This window comes from Patagioenas fasciata, chromosome 8 (genome assembly GCF_037038585.1).
Source record: "Patagioenas fasciata isolate bPatFas1 chromosome 8, bPatFas1.hap1, whole genome shotgun sequence".
Classification (NCBI taxonomy): domain Eukaryota; kingdom Metazoa; phylum Chordata; class Aves; order Columbiformes; family Columbidae; genus Patagioenas; species Patagioenas fasciata.
In genome coordinates this window covers 39,015,867-39,040,928 of record NC_092527.1, presented here as the reverse complement: position 1 = coordinate 39,040,928, position 25,062 = coordinate 39,015,867, and the positions used below count along the sequence as shown (strand labels likewise).

General features: G+C 40.4%; 1 protein-coding gene across 1 annotated transcript in view; it reads left to right on the top strand.

The window, feature by feature from the left end:
- Positions 1-25,062, top strand: part of CPXM2 (carboxypeptidase X, M14 family member 2) — a 76,381-nt gene that overhangs the window by 13,762 nt on the left and 37,557 nt on the right. Inside the window, exons 2-3 of the mRNA XM_065843891.2 lie at positions 9,957-10,066; positions 16,658-16,797. Coding sequence (XP_065699963.1) covers positions 9,957-10,066; positions 16,658-16,797 — 250 coding nt within the window. The remainder of the gene's footprint in view (positions 1-9,956; positions 10,067-16,657; positions 16,798-25,062) is intronic.

Genomic DNA, 25,062 nt, shown 5'->3' with positions numbered 1-25,062 from the left:
CCTGTCACAGGGTTCTCTATATAGGTCAAGTATTTAGCCCAGATGTGCAACCTGGAGGAGGGCTAGGCAGCAACTGAGACCAGCCTGTGCGGGATGACAACTCAAAAATAAAGTCTGAGGCTTGAACCGTCCTTCCCACCCCCTCAGCGATGCTTCCTCACAGTTACTGCTGTGAGAGGAGGAGGAGGGATATTAATTGCAAGAGGTATAAGCACAGTTGGGTGCTGGGGGATGATGGTTGGCTTGGCAATCTCTGCTGAAGTGGTCAGCCCACCTTTGAGGGTCTTCTTGCTTGTGCAAAGAGGTGTGTTTGCAACTATAAGTTTGTGTACATGCAAAGAAGGCGAATGTTAGTGTCACTTCTGATGAGCAGCATAATCTTTGGGAAGGTTTAAAATTGGCAAGGATTAGTTTTTTTCACAGACCAGCAGCGGAGGAGTGACTCTCAGAGAGATGATCCTGTGCTGTTCACCTAGGTCTCACTGCTACATCTATTCTGCATGCTGTTGGTAAATGCCTATTTTTAGTTGTAATCATTAAAAAATGAAAGATGACATTTCCACTCGCAGCTAAGATGACTAATGTCGGTCCGCTGCCTAAAGGCATCGCTTATACTACTTTGTCATGCTGGCTCTGAACTTTGCTGGCTCCCACCAAGAGCTAAGTCAGAGAGCTAAACTGGTAGAAAACAGCTTGTGATGAAACCCAAAAGTGCACAGCAAGGTGATTCTATCTCCATCCCTGATTTACCTGTGTTAGGTTTTGGACTGCTTCATCAGAAGAAACTTGTGGATCTGTTTCAGTACCATATTCAGCATGTTTTACATTTTACAGAAAATAAATACAGTTTAGTCTATGCTAGAGTTTATCTTGATTAAAAGTTGAATAATGTTAAGTATTGCTGACCAGGAAGTGGCTGATTTCAATCTTTCTCAAGTGTAAACTTAGTTCTCAGGAGTGGAGGGAACTATAGTAGTGGCGATAAAATTTAATGGCTCATCAGTGCTAATGAGACCTCCTTTACAACCTCTCAGGTTGTTCCTGCTCTATGTGTGTGGGCTTCATGTGTGTCCTAGAGAGAAGGTGAGAACTGGGTGATGTCAGAGTGGTGCCACCTATTTCTGTACAACTGTACAGTATCTGTGCAATACCTACCTATAAATGTAATTACTTCTGTAAAATGTTGGTACTACAGCTTTCGAGCAGGCAGGGGGAAGGAAAAATGTGACCACAAGCCAATTTTATACAACTGTTTTTGTGCAGTTGTACTATCTTTGGTAAAATATGCTGAACTGGTATCATTAAACTGGTTAAACTTAAGCACGTTTAGGGTGTTTCATTTATTAGGCCAGGGTGGTATCTTAAGACAGTACCTATTTTGTGTGTTTGTTCATGGTATTCCAAGTTTCAATGTTTATTTTTAATGGCTAGACCTAATGTTCTTCTTGTAGAATCTTTGATCTTGCAGGATACCTCAGTGATTTCATATTTCAAAGTATTTCTGGCACGAAGACGTTGGACAGATGCGTTTTTAATGGTAATTTTAGTCCCATACCCAGCCATTGTGTGAGCGGTCTGTCTCAGTTTTTTTCTCCATTGTTTGGCTAAGCTTATTTGTTTGGCTCTGGAAAAAAAAAAAAAAGGAAGAAAAAAGGATGGTTCTCATTTTTGATGGCTGTGCTCAGTTTTTGTGGCTTTAGCTGGAATTACAGAAAATCTTCATCCTGCGCTTCAGAAAAACATCACAGGAGACATTTTAAAATTAATAGCACAGAAGTCAGCCTTAGTCAGAGCTCATAATAAAAAGTTGAGAATTGATAAGGTATTTTTCAGGCTGTATTTTTTTGCCATTAAAGAGAATAATATGTCTTTTTCACAGTGACTAAATACCCATATTCCTTTGTAGAGAAAGTGGAGGACTTGTTGGGTTTGGATAAAAATGAGAGGGTACCTTGTATCACGAGCATCTAGAAAACCTTTTCCTGGGGCTATGCCTAGGCTGATACTTATTGCCTCCATATGCTGGTGGTCCATGCTGAATGCACCCTGTCCTCCCTCTGAGCAACCTGATCTGGGTAAGATGTCCCTGCTCATGGCAGGGGTTGAACTGGATGAGCTTTAAAGGTCCCTTCCAACCTAAATTGTCCTGTTTGTCTGATTGTTTCTTCTGTTAATGGCCTGGAGACCATGACCTCTTTTCTCTGCCTTTCTCTTCTCCTAAAAAGATGTGGGGAGGGAGAGATGAAGACAAGAGCTACGGACCGTGCTTCCACCCACCTGGAGGAGGCCGCTGCCTGCAGGCACCTATGGGTATGGTTGCTTCTTCCCTCAAGAAGAAGGACAACAGGTAGCAAGAACCAGAGCCAGGAGAAACAATGGCAAATGCTCCTTGTGCCCAAGCCTAATGACTTTGTACTTGTGGGATCAGGCCCCTGTATTGCCCACATCACCAATCACGTCATCTCCCAGGTGGGCTGTATGATGGCAGCAGTAGGCAGCTCAGGGAATGTCATACGGTATCTGGAATGTAGATGAGCCTCTTGAGTCTGAAAGCTTGGCCAGAAATCTCCCAGAGAACAAGATTTCTGGAAATTCCTGCTTCCAGCTGTGCCAGGAATAACAGAAGCTCTTCCTGCTAAATGTGCTGTTTTGTTGCATCTAGAACCAGCCACAACCTGGGTTGGTGAGGAAACAAAAATGTGAAAACGAATTAAACTAAAAAACAAGGTGTACTTTCTGAGCCTCAGAAGTATTTGGTTTCATGTCAGACCTGACCTAAAGGATCAAGATAATTCTTACTTTATTCTTTATTTGCCTTTACTCTTTCCTTAACCTTGGAAGGAGGAGAAGAAACGCTTTCACATTCCATAGAGTCTGGACCCTGCAATTTTTCAAGTAGCTGTTGTGCCCAATCCTGCCAGCTGGTGCTCAGTGTTTAGGTGACGTAAAGAAACCATGGAAGTGTTCAGTGCCTTTGTACAATGGGAGGTCCTTGTGTGTGACTGATATCAGGCATGGTGAGGACACAACTTCAGTGGCCTTGAAAGCGTCTTAGGGCTTTTACTCTGGTCTGCTACCCCCAACTCCAGTGGTTATGGCTTTAAATCCACACCTTCCGTGCCCAGGACTGGCTTTGTGCCATCACGCAGGAGATATTTGCCACTTCTCGGTAACTACCTCCCTTCCTAAAAAGCATCTCCCCTCCCCACAAGCTAAGAGACTTTCAAGATGCAGCTCCTTGGTCCTGGAGAAGATGGTTGCAAAGAAGAATCATATCTCATCATCCAGAGCAGCTCTGAGATGCCAGATGCGTGACATTTGTGGGAGCCTCGCTCAGGCTTTGCTCTCACCTAGAGCCCATGCAAGTGTCGCTCCTGATTTATGGAGGCTTTGAGTCAGGCCCATAACAGAACTGGCTCTTGTGGCTTTTAACCAAAAGCATTTGTGGCTTTTTATTTTTTTTTAATCTTCAACAGCAACCATAAAGAGAAGTGAGAGAAGTGTATGTTGCAGTGCTATGATAAATATTGCCATTTCCATCTGAGAGAAGTCCCTGACATCTTAAACCCCCGTGCAGTATCTGTTGCTTGTCCTAGAAAAATACACAGCTTTGATGCAACATTAGAGAACAATTAATGTTGTCTTAGGATAGAAAATTTTGGCATCTATTTAATCCTTTATTTGATCTTTGATCTGGGACTATAATTCAGTATTTTAGCTTCTATATAGGGGATTTGTTATAAGTGCACATTGCTTACTTTGTTCTCTTAGTGCCCTGGGAATGGGTTTATAAGAAAAAGCAAACAAAAGCAAACTGTGTGTGCTTGAAGGACCTTCATCTGCCTCTACTGCTTTAATTAATCTGGGGTGCATAGGGGCTGATGTCCTGAATCCAGGCCAGAAAAGAAACTGGAATGTGTTGCTTGCAACACTTTGGATGTGAACAAAGTCAGAGAACCGCTCAGACTGAAATCCACGGACCTGTTTCCAGGGAAAAGCTGGGCCATACCGAGTATAGAGTGTGACTCATGAACATCTGTGAAAATTTCACACTTCCACAATCACATCATCAAAACAGCAAAATTTAGCTAGACCACGTTCCCCCCTCACTAATGTCCTAAGACTGTAAATATAACAAATTATTTAGAAAACAGAGAACCTTGTTTTGTTTCATTCAGCCCCCACAAAGGCTGTCTACCACAGAAAAACAATCAAAAGATACTTTCAGCAAGTAGCAGGTGAGCAGAAATATGCTTTTACTCTTATTTCACCTTTCAGGTGCATTGCAGTATTAAAATACTTTGCATACTTGTGAACCAAGTGTTACTTGAGATACAGGAATTACACTGCCAGGGTTTCCTTTAAAAGTTTCTGCTGTTGGGAGATGAATTATCAACCACACTTTTCATAGGAAAAGGTCTAAATGTAGCTGTTAGGGTAAAATTTATTATATTGACCTCATTAAGAATTTTTATCCAAGCCCATAAGAATGGTATGAATAGTATAAGAAGTATTAAAGTCTTCTTCCCCCAAAATAGATGCATTATTGTACCTGTATCAGTAGCTTCACAGATTTGCCTGTTCTTTGTTAATTATATGTTTAAGTGTTTTGCTTAAACAAGACCTAAATTCTGCATTTAATCTGGGATGACCCAGAAAAAGGAACAGGGAATCAAAACCTAAAACTAAATCTGTCTTATTTCATGGGATTTCACCGTGAGATACCTGACCTTACTGTGTCAGCTATAGATTACATTGGAAGGGTGATGAGGTCTTCATATTTATCATAGTGATCTTCTTCTGTTGAGTTGGGTGGTGCAAACTCAAGCCCCAAATGCAAAGCTATAGATACCCACAACAACAACAGCAAAATCCTGGTGCTAAAATCATTCTCCGTGTAGAAAAATTTGTGTTAACTCACTGTCAGCTCTACTGTGACCTCCCCTTGTCTTCTCTGAACTGCTGCATCTCTTGCGTAACATCCTTTCTCCCCAAACAAACGTTTTGAAATGCAAGGAGATTATTACGTGTTTAAAAATGGCAAAGCTCCTGGAGCTAAAACACGTTTAGAATCATAAAAAAATAAATAGTCAAGGTACATTCTGCCTCCAAATGTCAAGGAGACTGTCAGACTGCACAAGGCTGATATTTGAGGCATTTCCAGGTCTGAGTATCACTGTGCATGAGGAGTTAGACAAGAGGAGACTTGCAGGAATTGGAGAGGATTAAAGGTAAAGCTTTTAAAAATATAAGTGAAGAGGAAACCTGATGCTTCTTTTCTTTCCATTTGAAAATCTGAACATACTCCTAGATCGATGGAAAATATTCTTTAAATAAAACAATCTGCCATGACTCCAAAAGAACAGCACAGAGTGATCTCCTAAATGCATCCTTATTAGAGACAAAAGCTATAATGACAACATATGCTTATCTGACAATCTTTATTTAGACCAGAAGAAAAGAAAGTAAGTGACTAGTTTAGGCAATGAACAGGGTTGTTTTCCTTGACCTGTTTATACATTTATCTTCTATTTATGGAGCTAATATGTTTCTAAGAATGCCCATCATACAGTTTTATAAAGAACAGCTAAGATTGCAGCAGAGCAGCTACAGTGTAAAGCTCCAGGTGTGAAGACAAGCAAGCTGGCTCTGCAGAAGGTGGGTTGTTTTGACCAGAGTTTCAATGGAAGATACTGCATCAAGTAGGGTGCAGCCATCGTGAGGCTGAAACTGCTTTCAAACCTGGGCCAACATCCTTGCACAGAGTTGCAAGATGAGTTGAGTTGATGTTGGCTTGAGATGGGAGCTCAGCAGCTCCTTTGGGTACAGCGTTCAAGATACACGTTATTAAGTCTGAATCCAAGCCCCGTCTCTGTTTCAGTCTTGGAATTAATTAGTTTGATCCAGATATTTTATTAATGGCTTGTTTCTAAAGTGGGTACCTATTCATGGTTGCAAAATCACACACAAAATTGTGGTTGAATACGGGCCAGGAAGAGAGAAATGTCCAGAACTCAGCTTCTTCCCTCCACCTGCAAGGTTAATGCTTGTTGTTTGGTCACTCTAATACATAAATACTTGAGCTGCAGTTTATTAGTAAGTTGTTATGTACCTAATATGTGGATTTAAATGTCAGTTTCTGTATTTTATAATGGTTACTTTTTCAACCAGTTAAAGAAATTACCAAACAACTGGGTCATTTCCAGGCGAATCTATAAGGCATGAGCTGCTCTGATTACTCATGATACCCAATTTCTGTAGCTTCTGCAGTGTTTTTCAAATTAACATGGAGAATTCAAAATCATTAAGACAGCCTCACTGATTGTGCGGCAATTTTTATTGTTACACTAAAGATTTCTTAAAAGTTAAACAAAATATAATAAAGCAATCGTTTAAAGAGTACGATCTTTATGAATGCCATAAATCAGTTTATTTTCCTGTATGTTTTTGAAAAAATATGTTGTCCTAGTTATCTCTAGTAGCTTTAAGAAGTGTGGGGGGGACACACATCAACAAAATAATTTATCTAAAATTAAATTCACAGTATGAATCAGGATTTTTTTTTCAGTGGTGAAATGGCTTCTTTAGGTGGATTGTGTGGTATTATAGCGAGTAACTTGGAGTCAATCAGGTGAGACCACACTGAAAAATTTGCCTCCACCATCTCTGTACATTACAGATTGATGTTTTGGTCTAATATATTCCACTTTTCATCCTTTCATTGATGGTGGAATTCATAAACATGTGGAAAAAAAGTAATATTCCTAAAGTGTTAATAGTCAAATATTATGGCTATAAATAGGAGACCTAATTTCATTTGAAAGCAAAATTAAAGGTCTTGCCTTGTGGAAAACTTCACAAATCCCATACATCAAAGCTACTGCAAACAATAGACTTGATGGCTCCAAGAACATCATCCTGGTTCAGAGCTGCACAGACGGAAACATCTAAAGGTCAGTGGTCTTTTATGGAGAATCCTGCTGCTCTGTTGCTGGTTTGGGAATTCTTTCCATTAATTTTCAGTCAAGTGCTGGAGCAAAATACCTGATTTTTCTTACCAAGTTATAAGAAAAAAAAAATCTTTACATGGTTTGGTAAGTTCATGAAGTGACAACTTAAGGTTTAATTCACTTCCAGAAAAAGCAAGCTAGGCGCTCTGCTACTAATTTATGTAAATAACAGGAAAAAAAAATCCTGGATACTGTCAAATGGATGGTAAAGATCCTAACGATCTCACTTGAAATATCACAAGTCTTGAGAACATTGAGAAAGGACAATGCATTGTTAACAACGTATTGCACAGTTTTCATCAAAGGCATCTATATTGCATATTGTACTGCTCCTGCCTTCTCTTAGAGCCTAATCTTGCTTTCATTGAAAACTCCTTTGAAATTGAGCATTTCATAATATTGACCTGTTAATCTGATGCGTTCACAGACAACACAAATCATTTGTCTTTGAAAAATAAAGAGCAGTCAGGCATGTTTAACTGAGATCCATATGGACATTTTTGAGTCTATTATTAGGCTTTGGTTTCTCTAGAAACAGAGATAATACACACAAATATATGCAGGTGATTTTTTTTCAGTCTGTAGATGCCCATCTTGCAGTCTAAGGAACCTTCCCTGAAGTCCACAGTTTTATAATAAATTAGTAACATTTCAGTCTGAATAAAACCAAACCCGCTTCTCATGTGTACACTGACAGGTGTATGTCACTCCAGGTAACTTCAGGCAGGTCTGACAGGCAGGTGCTAGGCTTAAAAATAGTGCTTTTCCTGCAGATTTCATGAAAATAGATCTCATACAGAAGAGGAGAATGGTGAGGAAGGGGAGTGTGGATTGTGCAGCCATATGTCCTATGGAGCTGGCTCTTCACTTTGTGGGAAATGTTCTACCCTTTTATTAACCCCTAGCCATACCTGCAGACTAGTTCAGTATAAACATCAAATTAAATGATATTTTCTGAACTGGGTATATAAAAGCAGCTTGTTCTTATTTTCAGCTCAGACCTGGCACAGGTACTTCGAGGTGGCTTTTGAGCGCCTGGGAATGGTGAGACTGTTCACAGAGCAAAATATACCAAAGTGCACAAGAGTTTGCAGGATTACACTGTGAGATTCATTTCCAAACCTGTCCTGAAATTGTTAAAGAAAGGCAGGCAGTGCCCAGCTATATAATTTACAACCAGTAGAGATCTGTCAGAGCCTGGGACTTCTTCCAGTCAGAGTACGATGAAAGATGAAACGCTCTATAAGGAAATGTGATTAAAACAATCAGCCACTGAAACAAAAATCCTCTGAGCTGCTTCTTCCTCTGGCTTTCCTTATACATCCTGTCTCTTCTCTGTTTTGGATAATTAGATTGAAAGGTCTTTGAAATGAGGAACTGTCTACGTTTCGTCCCTTGTGTATGACTAAGATCTCTGTTGGTACTTCAGAAGAAACATTAATATTTAGCATTTGTCTTTACTGCCTCTGATTTGCCCTGGATTTGTGTGAGAACTTTCCTAAGGATGAGCAAATATGTGAACTGAGGGCACGTAAAGTTATACCTGAGGGGTTTCAGGTTGTCATGAGCTAAGGAGGAACATAAAAAGTCTCATATATTTTGCCAGTTTGTGCATAGTAATGCAAAACTACATGTCAAAGTTAGACATGTCAAGGATGAGGTTCTCAGGTACATACCCTCATGACATTTTGGTGAGTGATTAAAAATGTATATGTAAGAGGGCTGCAGGTGTAAAACATGGGAGGGAGGTCTCTGACAATTCTCCAGCAACCGTGGCACAAACGAGATGAGGAGGGATGGTTTGAGGACCAGAGGGATGGTTTGGGGACTGGAAATGTGGCCTGGGGTCCATGACTGGTGCTTGGCCCCTGTCTCTGTCACAACCTGTTGTGCAAGTTACAGCAAACCTCCCACACTCGACTGCAGAAAAAGCTGTGGTCTCTACCCAAAACAAGAAGTGATATGGCCATGGCAGTGCAAAACCTAGCCTAACCTAACAAGTACCTGAGCTAAATGTGAAGCATGACACTGCTTTCCACCTCTGCCCCATGTGGACTTCAACTTCAGGGTCTCTAAACTGTGCTCCGTTGTACCATTTAGATGCTCCCAAAGTGTCTCCCTGTGCTTTTGTCCACCTCCTGTGAAACACTGAGAGTGAGTCTTCCCCACCTCACCGTGATATTTTGAGGATAAATACGGTATGCATTTTGGGGAACTGTGGTGGCTGAGGTCATTTTAGACCAGAATATTTTTCTGATAATCACCAAGTAGACTCTTTCCAACATCTTATCTTCCAAAGCCAAAGCTCCAGGTTGTGGTGTGCTACATTACTGGCTAGTTGCTAAAGCAATGGCATCTGCTTTTATTCTGTAAGGCTTTGGAGCGCAGATAGATGGCCCCTTGTTTCAAAATTGCCCTTTTTGTGCTTAGTCACAACCTTTGCAGAGCTGGGCTGCTCCGGTCCCCCCAGACCTCTGCAACAGATGCTATTGTGCAACGTGAGGGACTGGGATTTGAGTTTCCAGAACAGAGTTTAATTAGAAACATAACTTCATACAGTAGCTTGGAATGAGTACAGCGATGAAAAAAAATCAAAACAAGAGATGAAAAAGAAAGTGCCAAAAGAGAGAAAAATAAGAGGCTGTTTTACTGGCATTCTGTACTGAAAAGCACTTGACAGGAAAAACTGCCTATCTGTGAAAAAAAATAAGCTTATATCAAGCAGTAATAACTATCTGAGATCCTCAAAAAGCCAGATCCTCAGCTGGTGTAAATCAGCATTGCTTCATTGATTTTATGAGAGCTGCCATTTCTCATTGACTTCATTGAGACCAGCTGAGGCCCACAGCCAGTTTGGCACAAGCGAAGTCCAGAAACTTTGAATACTTGTTTGTTTTTGTGTTGCTTTTCCTTTAATTAAGTTTTAATCAATCTTTTGTTTTGTAGATTGTCCTCCACTTGGTCTAGAGACATTAAAAATTACTGACTTCCAGCTCCATGCCTCTACAGCAAAGCGGTACGGCCTTGGGGCCCACAGAGGAAGGCTTAATATTCAGGTAACATCATTTTTAATCCGAAGTGGGAGAATGGCTTAAGGTTGTGCTGTTGTATAAAGAGAACCAATGGATGGTTATTGGTTCTGACTACTTTGTCAGCTCATGTAATTCAAATGAAGGTGAAGCACCGGAATTATAGAAGTGAATAAGGTTGATGGATAACCTTTAGGTTCGTGGGGTTTAGCTAGAAAAAACCCTCCAAACTTAGTGTGCTGAGGGTGCAATTCCAAACAGACTTCTATGAGGCAGCCCAAAAATGTTCCCTTCTCAGCTGTAGGAGATGGTCCCAGCTCCCTTAACAACCAGCCTGGAAAGAAGCTCACACAGCAGGTTGCTTTTTTTGTTGTTTGCCTGTAGTTAATGACAATAGTTAATTGAAAGTGTGATTTTAAGCGAAGCACTTGCCCTAAGGCAGAGGCGATGATTATGCTACCAAAAAATGCTTCAATTCAGAAGTCACTAGCATGGAATCTGGTTTAGATTCTTTTATTTAACATTACAGATGTGCTTAGGTGCTTTGCAGGACCAAATTCTATTTTCCCATTTCTTGTGGTTTTGTTTCGCACTTTATTAGAGCTGTTTTCTGAATTACAGTCTTTTCCAGTGTAAGAGTGTTACTTCGGTGTAACAAAGTACAACATTTAAAACTCAAAAGTCGTAAATGGTATGCTCGCAACAAGCCAACAGTGAAAAATCTCTGAAGTTTATTTAATCTATTACTTATCTTTCATTATTAGACCCTCCATTATGTATTTTTTTTCTTCTTCAGCTGAAAGGGGTTGCTAGTTAATGAACTAAGACTGGGCCTAGGAAAGATGAGCTCTAACCAGCTGTGTGATTCCACATGATGCCCATTGCAGTGTAATGGTGGGCAGCTGCTGGAAGGAGGGACCACTGTTGGTTAAAATCCCACTGTTTACTTAAAATAGTGTATTTTGGTCCAAAAGCTCAATAAGCCAGTTTGCTCTTCAAACCCATGAGCAGCAGAGCCAGCTGGAGGTGGGAACGGGCTCTTCTCTTTCAAGTCGTCGTGCAGGTACAGAGGGGTGAGGTCTCACCTACAGCCTTGATGTTTAATTCCTTTTGAGATGTGAGCGAGGTAGTTTGCTTCTTTACTCTGCATTCCCTGCTGGGGAAAAAATCCCTCATGAACCCAAGAAATGGAATGTGGATGATATTCAGGTGGGTTCTATAGGAATGTTTAATTACTTTACTACAGTTTTGTTTATATAGTGGTATAAGGCCAAAGACTATGATGCGAACCTCTGAATTCCCTATTGGGTGTGGTTTCTCCTTTTTTTATGCTGGTGTTGAAGTCCAATTTAATTAAACACAAGGATATTCATACAGGTTGCAATTAGCAGTTCATCCAGCCCTGTGTTCTATCATTACCAGTAACACTACCTTAAAATAGAGAAGTGTAAGAGTCTTACCTATGGATGATATTTCCTCTAAATATAGTCCAGAGCCTCCAGCGGAAGCCAAGGGCATAGTCTTGCTGGGAAGCAAGCAGAAGCAAGATGCCACTCAGCTCATCCTTCCTCAAATCTCCCAGGGCTCAGTTTAGACCAAGTGTAGGCTTTTGGGTGTCCTGTCTCCAGGACTTCTCCCATCCCACCTTCACCTGCTGAGCAGCAGCCATACCTGGGTCTTGCTGGTTTTAACTGTAATGCTTCTGCCAGTTTGGTGGCAGCGGTTTCTTTTGCATTTTTTGGGAGAATAAGGTCTCCACCTTTGCAGCATGGGGGCTGTTGTCTCCTCCCTGGAGTGCTGGGTAGAGCCTTTGGTGTATGAACCCACTGTCTTGTGCAAATTGCTTTTGTAGTCTTCTTCGTTTAAAAGACGGTGCCTTTTGTTGCTGTGAACAAAGGCTTCACAATTTCACGCTTCTCCCTGATACAGACTTAAGTGTTGTCATTTTCCTGAGCTGTATAAATTCTGCAGGGATTGATTCGCTTATTATCCAAAAGCTGCTTTTGCTCTTTTTTGGTGTAGGGACTTAATTGATCTCAGGACTGTGGAAGGCTTATATGCAAATAACCCACTGTATACTATAAGTACAATAATTCTCTATACACTTTGGCCGCTCAGTTACCACTATGACTGATAGTGTTACAAGTATGAGCTTGCATCTGTTTTTTCTTCAGATATTGCTTAAAATTTAGCTTAGAATTAATAGCGCTTCAACATTTTTAAAGCTATTTTGATTATGCAGTTCTCTTCCCTGTCATGTGGCTTTTGGTGTTTAATTTTACTTTGCATTAAAATTTCTGTATTTCAGTAGTATTTTAAAAATATATGCTTAAAACCAATGATAAAATCCTATTATTATAGGTCCTACAGGGGTCTGATGTGTCAGATGGGTGATGAGGTCCCTGCTGATTTCTGTTCACTGCTCTGCAGGGCAGGCTGCAGCATGCTGGGGAAAGGCAAAGGTATTTAAGCAGTTTTCGTGCTGTTTAACGCTGCACATGAAGAAAAACACTTTTCCCAAGTCAGAGAGACTCTGAGAGGCTGAAGTTTCACCACAGCACTATGCTACGTATGCGGTGATGAACAATTTTATGGGCTGCTGCTGTTGTGGCACGGTCTGGGGCATCACCACATCACAATATCCATGTGACTGTTGTGTTCTTCCTTGAAATAAGACAAAATCCAGTCTCATTTTCATCATCTGATGTGAAGTCAGCTGAGAAGCTTATGGCTCACCCCAGGTAACTGGCACCACTTCGGTTTACTGGGAATCCAGAGAATAATGAAGTTTTTTCAAAGGTTTCTGAGGGTTATTTTTTTCTGTTGAGATTTTTTTGAAGCATATGAAATTAACCAGTTGGTGTGTGCTTTATTCCAAGGAGGAACAGGCTCAGCAGGAGATAAGACGTATCTTATAAGATATAACACCTAGGATCTGCTTCTCCTGTGACCTGTACTATATGGAACCTGGTTTTCCTCCCAGTCCCATTTGAACATGGTGATGAATCTGGGACCTCTGGAGGGTAGGAGTGATGTTTTGGGTTGTAGAGCCCAGTTTATTGGAGATCTAGCCTGCAATTGTGGCGTTACCAGCAGCAATTTAACATCATCAGGAAAAATAACAGCATGAAATAATATTCAGCGAGGAGCTCTGCCTTCAGGGTTAAAAGCCATTAGTATTTGTCACTTGTAAAATAATTAGCAGTGGTTAAAACCTGAAATAATTAGTCAAATTGTGTTTCTTCCCCTTCCTTATTTTCCTGGTTGGAGAAATCCAGACACTGAAGATTAACCAAGTAATACAGGCATGTGTATGCAAATAAGCAGGTTGCATTGCTTTTTGTCACTTCAGTTCTTTGTTTCACTCGTGACTCTTGAAAAGCTGCATTATCAAAACACAAGCAAAAGACAAAATTATTCAAGCTCTTCTTTCAGCCCGTGTGTTTGAATTCTTCTCTTTCCTACTGGCAGTGGCTGCTATAAATACCTATGATGAGTAATTTTTTTTTCTTTTTCTCCCAAATTTCCTAAGGTAAAATAATATTTATGATCACCCTGCTGGGAACTGAGAAGAATTTAAGCAGGAGTGGTTTGATATTAGGTTTATTTTTACTGTGGCTCTGACTTGTAGCAGAAGACTGAAATTCTTTTCTTCAGTTGAATCCATGTAGGCAGTGACATCTTTCTCCTCATTATAAAAGAAGGCTTTTGAAACAGTGATTATGTGAGCGATTATTTATTCTGTTTTGCACATGTCTAACTCAGAAGAGAAACATGAATTAAAATCAGAAACAATCTAATTTGTAAAGGAATTGTAGCCTTTTGATTTCCCTTCATTTTAACTTTTGAGTACATAATAAGCAGTTGATTTGTTTTATCTGAATTACAATTTTGCCTCCTCACATTTATAGATAACTTACTCAAGAGTGACAGAAAAAAGTTACTTTTGCTAGGTCAAGAAGGTGTTTTTTTCCTAAGACTCTGCATATTGAGAAATGTTTTTGCATTTGGCCACAAGTGAAACTTCAGCTGGGTTAGAATTTGAGTTATTCTGGCAAATTCAGAAGGAAGAAGGGTTTGCTTCAGATCTAGTCCATCCTTTCAGTTTCCCTTAGTTCCTTCACCCTCCTACTTATGAAGATATTACAAGTGTTCAAAATGTATAGCTTAAAAGTTATGTATGTCATAACTTGAATCCATTATCTGGTAATTCAATGTATTTTTTACATTCAAGTGAACATTTTACTATGAAAAGGTATCTTGATCTATATCCTTTGATTGAATACTTGATGATGATTGTTCTCATCTTTAAGGAATTAAATTTTTTTCAAAGAAATTTAATAACAATTTTAACTACTAAACTGAGATTTTGTAGAAACAATATTTAAAGTGCCCTTATGGCAAATTCAAAACTTCAGGCACCATAAGGAAAAAAAATACAGATTTGAAAAGAGAATTTCTGACATAAATTTATTAGAATTATTTTCCCTCAGAAATATTAGTAATAAGAACTTGTCATTGATTAAACTCCTCTTTTTCAAGTAGTACTCTGTGCTCATTATATACAGAGATTTACCTCTTTTTACCTAGTAAAATATTCTTTTAGCCTCAAAGAAGCGGATGTTGTGAAGTAAGAGAGCAGGAAGAAGTAGCAGCTGTTTCTATTTTACTTTTTTGGGGGTGGTATCTTTGCCTCTATTTAAGGCTGTAGTACTTTAAGTTGTGCGTAGCTGTAAGCACGTCCTTTAGACTCCACATATTTGATATACAACTTGAGCAATATCTTTATTTAAGGCCAGTTGACACCATGGAGATTTGAGTATGTAATTTAGAGGGGTTTTGCAAATCAGCTCTTCCTTCTCTCCTCTGCTTCCCTCTTCTCACCGTAGTGTTGAGGAGAGGTTTAAACCTTGATGAGCATCACGTCAATGGGAAATATCCTCAATTTGAATGAGGACCAAGGATCCCAGCTGAAGCAATGATATGGATAGTTGGTCCACAGAAATGGGTGGAATTTCCTCAGCGTGAAGGGGATTAGCACAGGGCTGGTTCAAGGTGCTCTGCCTCCTGGCAAGCATTGATTTTTAAACCCTAAGGCTACTTCAAATTCCATCTCGTTTTGAAATGCAATGAAACCTTCTCTCGAAAAAGGTTATAACTCAGGTCAGTGATCATATTTATATTCTTGTGTTTTCCCATTGTTCAGTTCTTCTCGAAGAATTTATCTTCCATTGTTAAGAGGGTTTTTCTCTGTATCTTGTACCTCAACTTTTATACAAACTTCACTTTAAAATATCAGAGTTAACAAATAGAAGTAGGTGGCTTAATGTAGTTTTGGTAGATGGAGGAAAACAAGTAATTTTTAAGCTGCCCTATCTCAGTTTCAATACCTGAGAAAACAAGAAGTTTTAGGGATTGAATCTGTGATTTAAAAGGATGAACAACTGATGCTCTCTTTCTGTATTAGACCCACCCAACACCCGTTTTGGTAGAAACCACCTGTAAAAAGGCAGTTAGACAAAACTGTCAATCTCTGCCGTTGTAACCAGCTATGACTGTAATATCTGCTCATACTGCTCAGTGGGAAGCTGAGGGATAACTCAGGAAATTTAGTTGATAGTTGTGTTCTTGGGAATGTCATTTGTGTTTTACATATAGACACACTCCAGCTGAAAATATACCACTGAACAGAGCTTTAAGATCTGTCTCTAATATAAACCTACGAAGTTCTCCAGACTCTTAATTTATACTTGGGAAATATTTAAGGATATCCATTCTTGGAATTGCATGGATGGCAATGATAAATCCACGTTAAACCCAGATGAAATACCATAAGAATACATGTAGCCTCAGAGGACCATATGGAAAAGCTTCTGTGCTCTCTATGACAGTAGCCAACTTGATGCCAAACATTTCCCGGGCTTTAGTAATAAGATAAATATCTGAAGACCTCGGCTGCTATGTTTCTTTAAGTGCTGTTTTAGATGTATTTGGAATACAGCTTACTCAAAATACCTTGCAGCTATTTCTTTGAAAGTGTTGAGAAGGCTGTTTGTGGGGGTTTTGCCAACATAAATTGGAATATAGATTGGTATACAAGTTGAAGTACACTTGAGCATTCCTGAGTTTTAACCTTTGACAACCTAGTGATGAAAATAATAATTCTGGAACTGAAAATTGGTGGGAAATAGTACTAGTGCTTCCATATGCCTTATACTTTCCTTTGCTCCTTCCAGGGGAAAGCAGATTGCTCCAGCACTGACCATTTTTTGCATGGGCTTTCATAACTCTGAAGATAGTTTGTTCTGGATAAAGGCTCTATCAGACCACAGGCACAGCCAGGTGGACTGAACTGATGCTCAGTTTATGCTTTCTAATTTATATCTAATGGTTCTTAGGTTTTGAAGGGACTTTGCAGAATTTCTCTCCCCACTTTGAGTAAGAAAATACTTTGATCGCTCCGTATAACTGTTGAGAATGACAATCTCAAGGGTCTTAAACTGGAGCCAAAGGAGTAAGTGGAATGAATGATGACTTCATTTGTTCTTTTCTTTTTCCCATGAAAGATCTCCAGTTTCTTGGTTCTGATTTATGAAGATGTTTTTGCCTTCTTTTCAGGCAGGTGTTAATGAAAATGATTTTTATGATGGTGCTTGGTGTGCAGGAAGAAACGACCCCTATCAGTGGATTGAAGTAGATGCTCGAAGGCTAACAAAATTCACTGGAGTCATCACACAAGGAAGAAACTCTCTCTGGTCGTAAGTACACACTTACTTTTCTCCGTGAGATTCTGAGCTTTCAGACTGAAGAATTCATGTCATATTGTTTTGATCCTTCAAGGAAAAAGGAAAGAATGGAAATGCTGTGTGACATCAAATACTTGAGGGAAGGAACAGTAAAAGGCAAAGTGATTATATATGGCATAAAATACAAGTTTAAGGGTAGCAAACCTCGGTAGTCATTATCTACATCTGGCAAAGGAATCAACAAGATTACTGTAGATTATTTACCTTTATGCTCACCTTGTCAAATTTGTGTGTGTTAAACTTTCTCATTCTTTTCTAAATTTAACTTGATTAGTTGGATACTACTTTCTAGATATTAGTTTAGAATAACCACTTTGAGACTTCCTCATATATAATCACCAAGTAATTGGTAAAATTCCAAAACAGCATGATTTTTAAGTCAGCAGTTAAATAAAAAATCTGTACTTTTTTGTTCTAAAGAAGAATTTATTATGAAAACCCACACATTATGCGTCGACCAGGACTGAAGTGTTTGGTAGCAGGCACATTGTGTTGCGTTGATGGAAATAACTGTTTTGCACAGATTTGTGTGCATTTACTCATTCGCGGCCTGCTCCTGAGTGCAGGTGCCCAGATTGCTCTATAATACAGCCAGTGTGGATGAGGTGAGAATTGTAGATGAGGAATAAAGTAATCAGCTGGCATAAAGAGGAGCTGGAGGTGATGGTTTAATTTTTTTTCTCATCTTTACAGCGTTTGTTCAGTCTCTTAATTTCTTGTCACATCTTGATGAGCTATGAAAGCAAATAATCTCACTTGTGCTGCTGGACCTTTTGACTAAGTGTGCAGGATATGTACAGCCTTAGATCCACTCTGGCCATATCTCTTGCTTAATAAAATGAATGTGGCATATAATAAAAAGAAAACCAGAAAAATACCATTATAGCCAAGAAAAGAGTATCTTTTTTTCCTTCTATAGTTTAATTTTCTGGATTTTTGTGTGTGTGTGTGTGTTTCTTTTAACGTCGCTGAGAGTGTAGGAGCCTTTTTGGCATTAAGGTTTCTATATTTATTCCACATTGTTCTGTGTTAGGTAAGATAATTACTGTAGCAAAGTCTTATTCTTTCCTATATTCATACTCTTGACACCGCTGTTCCCATCAACACCAGTGCTGCTCTGCTTTGTCTTGTATTGCTAATTTTAGTTCAGCTCTATTGTGAGTTTACAGCAGGACTTGACGCTCTATTTATAGTTGGTGTTCACAGTCGTCTTTTTCTTTGGTTTGTTTTTTAAATTACTGGATCTTGCTTTTTCCTCCTTCCCCCACAAAGAGTTGGTGGGCAGAGCCCTGAGGGTCTGCAGGAAGAGCGGAGTTGGTGCTGGGAGAGCAGGTCCAGGCTCCTCCTGGGTTGTTACTCGGTTTTGGGGAGAAATGGGTGCGTTTCTACCTCACAGGAGCAAAGATGGTTTCAACTGGACCAGCTGCGCTGTGGAGCAGGCTAATGTTTTCTGGAAAATGTGTCCTGTAAGATCACACTCTGTCCTATGGAGGGATCGAGGCAGTAGGAGGAAGGGGTGACCTAGTTTCCCATGTCCAGCTTGCACACAGGGAGCTGCTGTGGAGGTGGCTTTTCTTGACAGGTTGTGATGGCCACCATCTCACTTGGTGTCTCTTGAAACAACCTTAGCTGTGGGACTGGCTTCCCTGGAGTCTACCTCATTTTTCTCTCTGCTCTCATCAGGTGGAACAGATAAAAACAGCATAGTTAATGTTTGTACACGCTCTGCTTTTGCAACGTGTAAGTCCTTAGATTTTAGAAATAACTTGGTACTCCCTGAAGTACCAAAGTAGATTTTCATGCTATCAAAAGGGTTAGGGCTGACGTTTGCCACCCGCATCTGGGCCAAGAGGGATGTCCTGGATTTCCAGAGTCTCAGCACTTGGGAACATCGTTCTTGGGAAGGTGGCAGATGCTGCTCTCTGAATTGCTCATGTTGTTGCATGACTTCTCAGCATGACTTTCTACCCCAATTCCCCCAGCAGTCAAGACAGAAGAAGGAAAGAAAAATGAAATCCTAGCATGGAGAATAACTGCTCCAAGTAAAATTGAATCGAGACAACAGTAGAGACCCTGAGCTTGGAGCAGAAGTTGCCTTAGGGTGGGATTCAGAGGCACTGGTATAACCTTTGGTGCTAGTGCCAAACTCAGGAGTCAATGACCTGACTGTAGCCATAGAGCTTGCATGTAGTGATTTGCCTTTTGTGAAGCCAGACCAGGAAAAACAGGCTGGTAGGACTTTTACTGTGTGAGCAGGTTCTTTTTGTGGCTGTTTTGCTGTAATGGGCACTGGAAGTGAAGGAGACTCATTCGCTTCTTTCTTTTATACTTCGCTACTGGCTGTGATGACATCAAAAAGGACTGTTTATGATATGAAACTTTGTACAAAAAGATGTCATTCTGTTACCTGAGGCACCTCCTCAACTTCCTGAAGTTATGCAACAAGAATATAGTGCTTTCATAACTAATAGAAATATATGTTGGAGAATAAGCTTATTTCAGGTAGGAAAGCCAAAAAAATACCCCTCTGATCTGTGTTGTATTAGAAGCAAAAGCCTGCCAAGCTTGAAAGCCAATGTAAGCCTTTTATTTAAGCCTTGGAGACTTTCCCAGCATTGTATTTAAAAATATAATAAAAAATCAAGATGCTGAGTTATATGCTAAATTCATCAATGCTTTTATGAGATAGTGATAGAGAATCAGAAAAATAACACTTTTCCCCCCTTTCTATTGAACAAGAAACTTTAAGAAAGTGGAAGAACTTACTTAAAGCCCTCTCTGAGCCCTTAAAGTCCTCCTGTGGTCCCTTTAGCTTCCTGCTGCCGACTTACTGAGGACATGTAGAGTGACACGGGAGGGCAGGCAAGGACACCCTGCTGAATCCCGCAGCAAATAACTTTCCACCTCATTGCAGGGCTGCAACATTTGAGTTATGAGCAGTCTGGCCTTTGTTTCTCTTTGTAATTCTGATGCTGTAGCCAGAGCTGCTGCAGAGGTGGAAGCAAATCTTTGCTCCTTTATAGCAGCCCTGGCAACCTTAGTCCAGTTCTGCTGGTGTCCTACTCCACCCATAGACTCACATCAGCCTGGCTTATTGGATTTTGGGACTTTATGGGCAATGGATGAATTGAAGGTTACACTTGACACAATGCAAACAACACAAAAATGCCCGGGGCCATCAATTTCTGTATGCTGGCAGGGACTGATCCACCTTAGTTATTGCTCTCCCAGTCTCACTTGGGAGGTTGCTGTTTCTTGTCTTGAAACTCTTGTGCTTGAGACATGGGAGCCTTGAGGAGGAATAGGCCAAGGTGCAGCAACAGCTCTTGAAAGCATGAATGACCTAATTAGAGAGAGAAGGAAACCATTTGTGGCTAGTAACGAATAGCTGAGTTGTTTAATAATTTCCTTTTTAAGGAAAAACACTTCTGAGTCAAATTCTGTGCTCAGACTGCCTGGATGTGAATTCTATGATAGTCACATGGAATAAAATCTTCCTGCCTTTTTGTTGTGTTTTACTTGCATGACAAGAGAAAACAGACTTTGAACCAAAACTCTTGGATTTGAGGAGTCCTTCCTTTTATCAGTCAGAGCATGTGGACTCAGTGGCTGTTGTTGGGAAGCCTCAGGCATTCTTGGGATACCTGGAATCATGGCAGAGTGATCTTTTTACCATCATAAATGCTTAGATCATCCAGAAGGTCTGCAGTTATTGAATTTCACAGATGAAGTGGAGCCCAGCTGCAAGAACTAAGACTTCTTTTTGATTTTTGCACTGAAGATATGCAAATCTGAGAAGTGTCACAAGTGTTGATTGATATCAATAATACCTTGAGAGTGGGCAGAATATCAGTTCCTTTGTATGAACAAAGAGCATCTGGAGATGAGTGTCTCTGGGCAGTTACCACACTGATTCACTAGGAATATCCAGTGGTGGGTAGAGGGACATCAGTGACATCTCTTTGCAGAGCTGTTTTATTTGTCTTCTCAGACTGGATAATGTTGTGTGAGCAATGTGACCTTTTAGAAGGGCTTGTGACATCCTCCTCTGAGGTGGATGGTGCCATAGCTGGGCTACAAGAGGGTTTATGGCTGAATATTTGGGGGAGAGATACACCATGTAATTCTTTATATTGTTGTCAATAGACCTTTCAGTTTTATGAACTGAGTATCTTCTAAACAACTGTTCAAGGCTGCTGAGTGGGACACTGGAAGTGCTAGTGTGGAATTGTGCCATATATTTAAAGAGATTATGTGATAGTTTAAAATATGCAGTCTCTTGACAAAGGGGGGGGGAATATTAATCCCTCTTAGCAGTTTGGCAAGAATCCAAAAAGCATAGGAAGCTTGTTTCCCACAACCCAAACAATCTTTTGATAATTCAGCATCATCTTTTGTATCAAGAGAAATCCCACATGTCTAAATAGACTCAGTGTGTAGTGGCTGTAATATATAGCTTTGGACTGTTTCAACACAGAGGATGTTTTGGTTTTTAGAAGAGGATGCAATGTTTCAGTGAGTAGGATTTATTTGTGACTTGATGTATTTTATTAAAGTTAGTCTCTCAACCATGTTAAATTAGGCACTATCACTGCATGTCATGAAATAACAAAATGACAACAATAATAAGAAGCATGGATAAAATAATGTGTGCAGAATGCTCAAATTCCAAAGCAAAATTTGGAATTTTTTTAAGTGGAGAAAAACAAAACCAAAGAAACCCACAAAAACCAAACCAAACAATGTATTTCCAAGTACGTTGTTTTTCAGACCTCTCAGCCTCATCAAAATATTTGATTTTAAACTTTTATGGAAGATATGTATTTAAGAAAAAAGATGGAGAGGTGGTAATTTTCAAAATCTGATTTGGATAGACGTTAGTCCATATGTCTTGCAGAGCATAAAAAGGTTTTAAAAGGCTGGTTGGTTGGAGGAGAGAACAAATCGATGGTGTTGCTGGGGGGAAGAAATAATGACAATGACTTACACACATTACTTGCTTCTAAACTGACCCACTTTTAAACTGGTCATTTTTATCTATCACTGTTGAAGCTATGTTTTAACTAGAAGCTTATGTAGACACTGTTACACACTCCCTTGCTTGACTTCTGCTATTCTATAGGGATGGCAAATAATAACTATCCAGTGGATTTGATCGTGTCTCTGGTCATGCTTTTGCTAAAGAACAAGATATTTGTAGCTGAATAGGAGAATAATTTAGCAGTTTTCTATAGTACACCCTCATCCTCAGCCTGCTCTGTGTGCAGTGTAGCCCTTCATCATCCCCCAGTGCCCGTTTTGATGAACTGTCCTTAGGGAATTGTGGGTCTGTACCAAGCTGGGTACCTTCCAGAGATAAAGTGGAGGATAAAATTAGGTCAGTGCAATTAACTTTCTTCTAATTTTGGCGGTACGGCATTCTGCTCTTTCTTCAGTCACAAAATTAATGTATTGCCCCAAATTTTAGTTTATTGCTACAGCCACTGGCAATTTCTCAGGAGCTGAGATTTGTGTTTGTGGGCAGTGTGTATGTGAGGATTGCAAGGTGGCGAACTTCCTTGCTTAAAGAGGGTAAAAATCCTTGCTTATTCCTCAGTTTATTGGCCATTCATGATATTAAGATCATGGTTTCAGTAGTAAGTTTGGCTTCACGAAGATGTAATCACATCAGCATCTTCAGTGTTCTAGTAATCTGAGTATAAAGAGCAGTGGCATCCCATTCAGTGTAAGTACATTAGCATTTGGGACGTAGAGTGGTTACTTGTAGGTATGAGTTGTTTCTACAGATACTGAAGAAAACAGAATTTTGCACTGTACATAACAAGAAAGGACAAAATAATAGCAAAATGCTGCATTTGAAAGCATAATAGGATAAATTCTAAATCCTGTCCAGCTCACGAGGGCAACAGACATAGGTGACATTGACTTACAAATAGTGGTAACTCCTGTCCCCACACAGAGGCTGTGAAAACACACCCTGATGAAACTTCAGCAAATTCAGTGAAAATGTCTTGATGCTTTATCCATATCATGTAATAAAATAAGCAGCTGCTGTGTGCTGACTTGCGTTGTTCGGTGCATTAAATCAGTGCAAACTGTTATTGACCCTGGCTGGGTGAAAGGACTGCAGAGATTGTTACAGCTTCCCCGAAGTCAAACTCTCACAGAGTGAATTGTTCCAAATCCACCAAAATCATATCAAGTATATGGGTGGGAGTTACAAAACAACCTGAATTTGATGCAGAAAAATCTCCCTTGATATATTAATGTCACTAGTTAGGTATTACACTAGGGTTTATGATTAGTTTTCTAAAAAAATTATGTTTCTCTTTAACTCTGGCTTGGTGGAGCTGTCTCACGGGCTTTGTTGTTACAGCAGAGTCAGCCTTTGGCAGCTTCAGCCGTGAGTGCTCTCTTCTATTTACCCAGCTTCAATTCTTGTCCCATGTTAATCTGCCTCCTCCATTCTTGTGCTTCACACAGGATTGTGGTGCGGCATTTGTCGCTGCTGATGAACACTCACCTGGCTTTGGGCAATCGTAGAATCATTTTGGTTGGAAGAGACCCTCAAGATCATTGAATCCAACCATAGCCTAACTCTGGCACTAAACCATGTCCCTAAGAACCTCATCTGCATGACTTCTAAACCCCTCCAGGGATGGTGACTCCAACGCTGCCCTGGGCAGCCTGTTCCAATGCCCGATAACCCTTTCCATGAACAAGTTTTTCCTGATATCCAATCTGAACCTTCCCTGGTACAATTTGAGGCCATTTCCTCTTGTCCTATCACTTGCAGCTTGGCAGCAGAGCCCGACACCCCCCAGCTCCAAGCTCCTTTCAGGCAGTTCAGAGATCAGAAGGTCTCCCCTCAGCTCCTGTTCTCCAGCTGAACCCCCCAGGTCCTTCAGCTGCTCCCATCACACTTGTGCTCCAGCCCCTTCCCCAGCTCTGTTGCCCTCCTGGGAGCTGAGTTTGCGACCAGCTCAGGTAGTCCCGTGTAGATGGAGTCCTGACAGCGTACCCAGAAGTTTATTTATACTTTCACAAGTTTGACAAAAATGTCAAAACTGATTATGTTCTGTTGCGGGTATCACGAGGCTCTTGCTCCAGTTCTGACTCTTGCCAAAGACTTGGTGACTCACTATGCAGGGCTGGGAGGGAGCAGGTCACTGCTGTCCCCAGGAGAAGGGCTCCTGCCCAGTTAACCATCGCTTTGCACTGGGAGAAGGTGGTGTTACGTGGATAGAACCTGGTTTGTGCCATGAGGCTCACTGGGGATGCTAAAAAGAGGGAGGAAAGGTTTTTAACCTCTACAGTGGGAAGTTTGAATTCAAGTGAGCTGCAGCCTTTAGGAAAAGGATACATCAAATGAATGCAGACATCTGTTGCAACAGATTCACTGATTAATCACAGCCTTGACTTGTATGTTTTGCATGTGCATTATGAGTCGTTGCAATGAGAATGATTGTGTCTGGGGTCACCTCGAGGACATCGGGCAGATGCTCCTGTCCCCTCCACTCGTGCCCTGAGGAGCCTTCCCAAACCAGCATCCCTTCTGTATGCACCAAGCGGCACTTGACTGCATCTTCATGTGCGCTTGGTAGATGTGAGCCCCTTCAAAATTTAAATATGCTCACGACTATGCACACAAATGGCAGTATTTGCTGGTTACAGTCAGGGATTTTCATTTTTCATTCCTTTAATATTCACGGGAAGGAGACAAAAAGACATAGTGAGGCAGTGACTATAGTTCAGATTTTTCTCCTCAAATATGTGACTGATACACAAGCTGTGATAGGCATGGACAGGAATGGAAAATTAGAAATTAAAATGGAATCACAGCTTGGTTGTGCTTGACAGATACAGAAAATAAGAAAGAGGAAAGTCTGGTGTAGGAAGAATTTCAAACACACAGAGATCTCTTTGCAAATAATGGCCCAAAATCACAGGTGTTAAGACCATCAAATCTCTGGGGCAGAGGATGCCTGATCCCACATAGGGGTCCTGGCACCTTCTGAATGTGCAGCAGTGAATGGAAACACCTACATCTGCCACCAGATTTTCTGGAAAGGTCAGAAAATTGGAAATTAAAATCTTGTAAAAACCTGGTTAGGAGTGGAAGCCATTGGGTGGGAAATGCCTTCGCAACCCCAACTCCTCGCTGAGAAGAGAGCTTTGGAAAATCAGGGCTTAATTCATTCTGAGCAAGTGAAATTC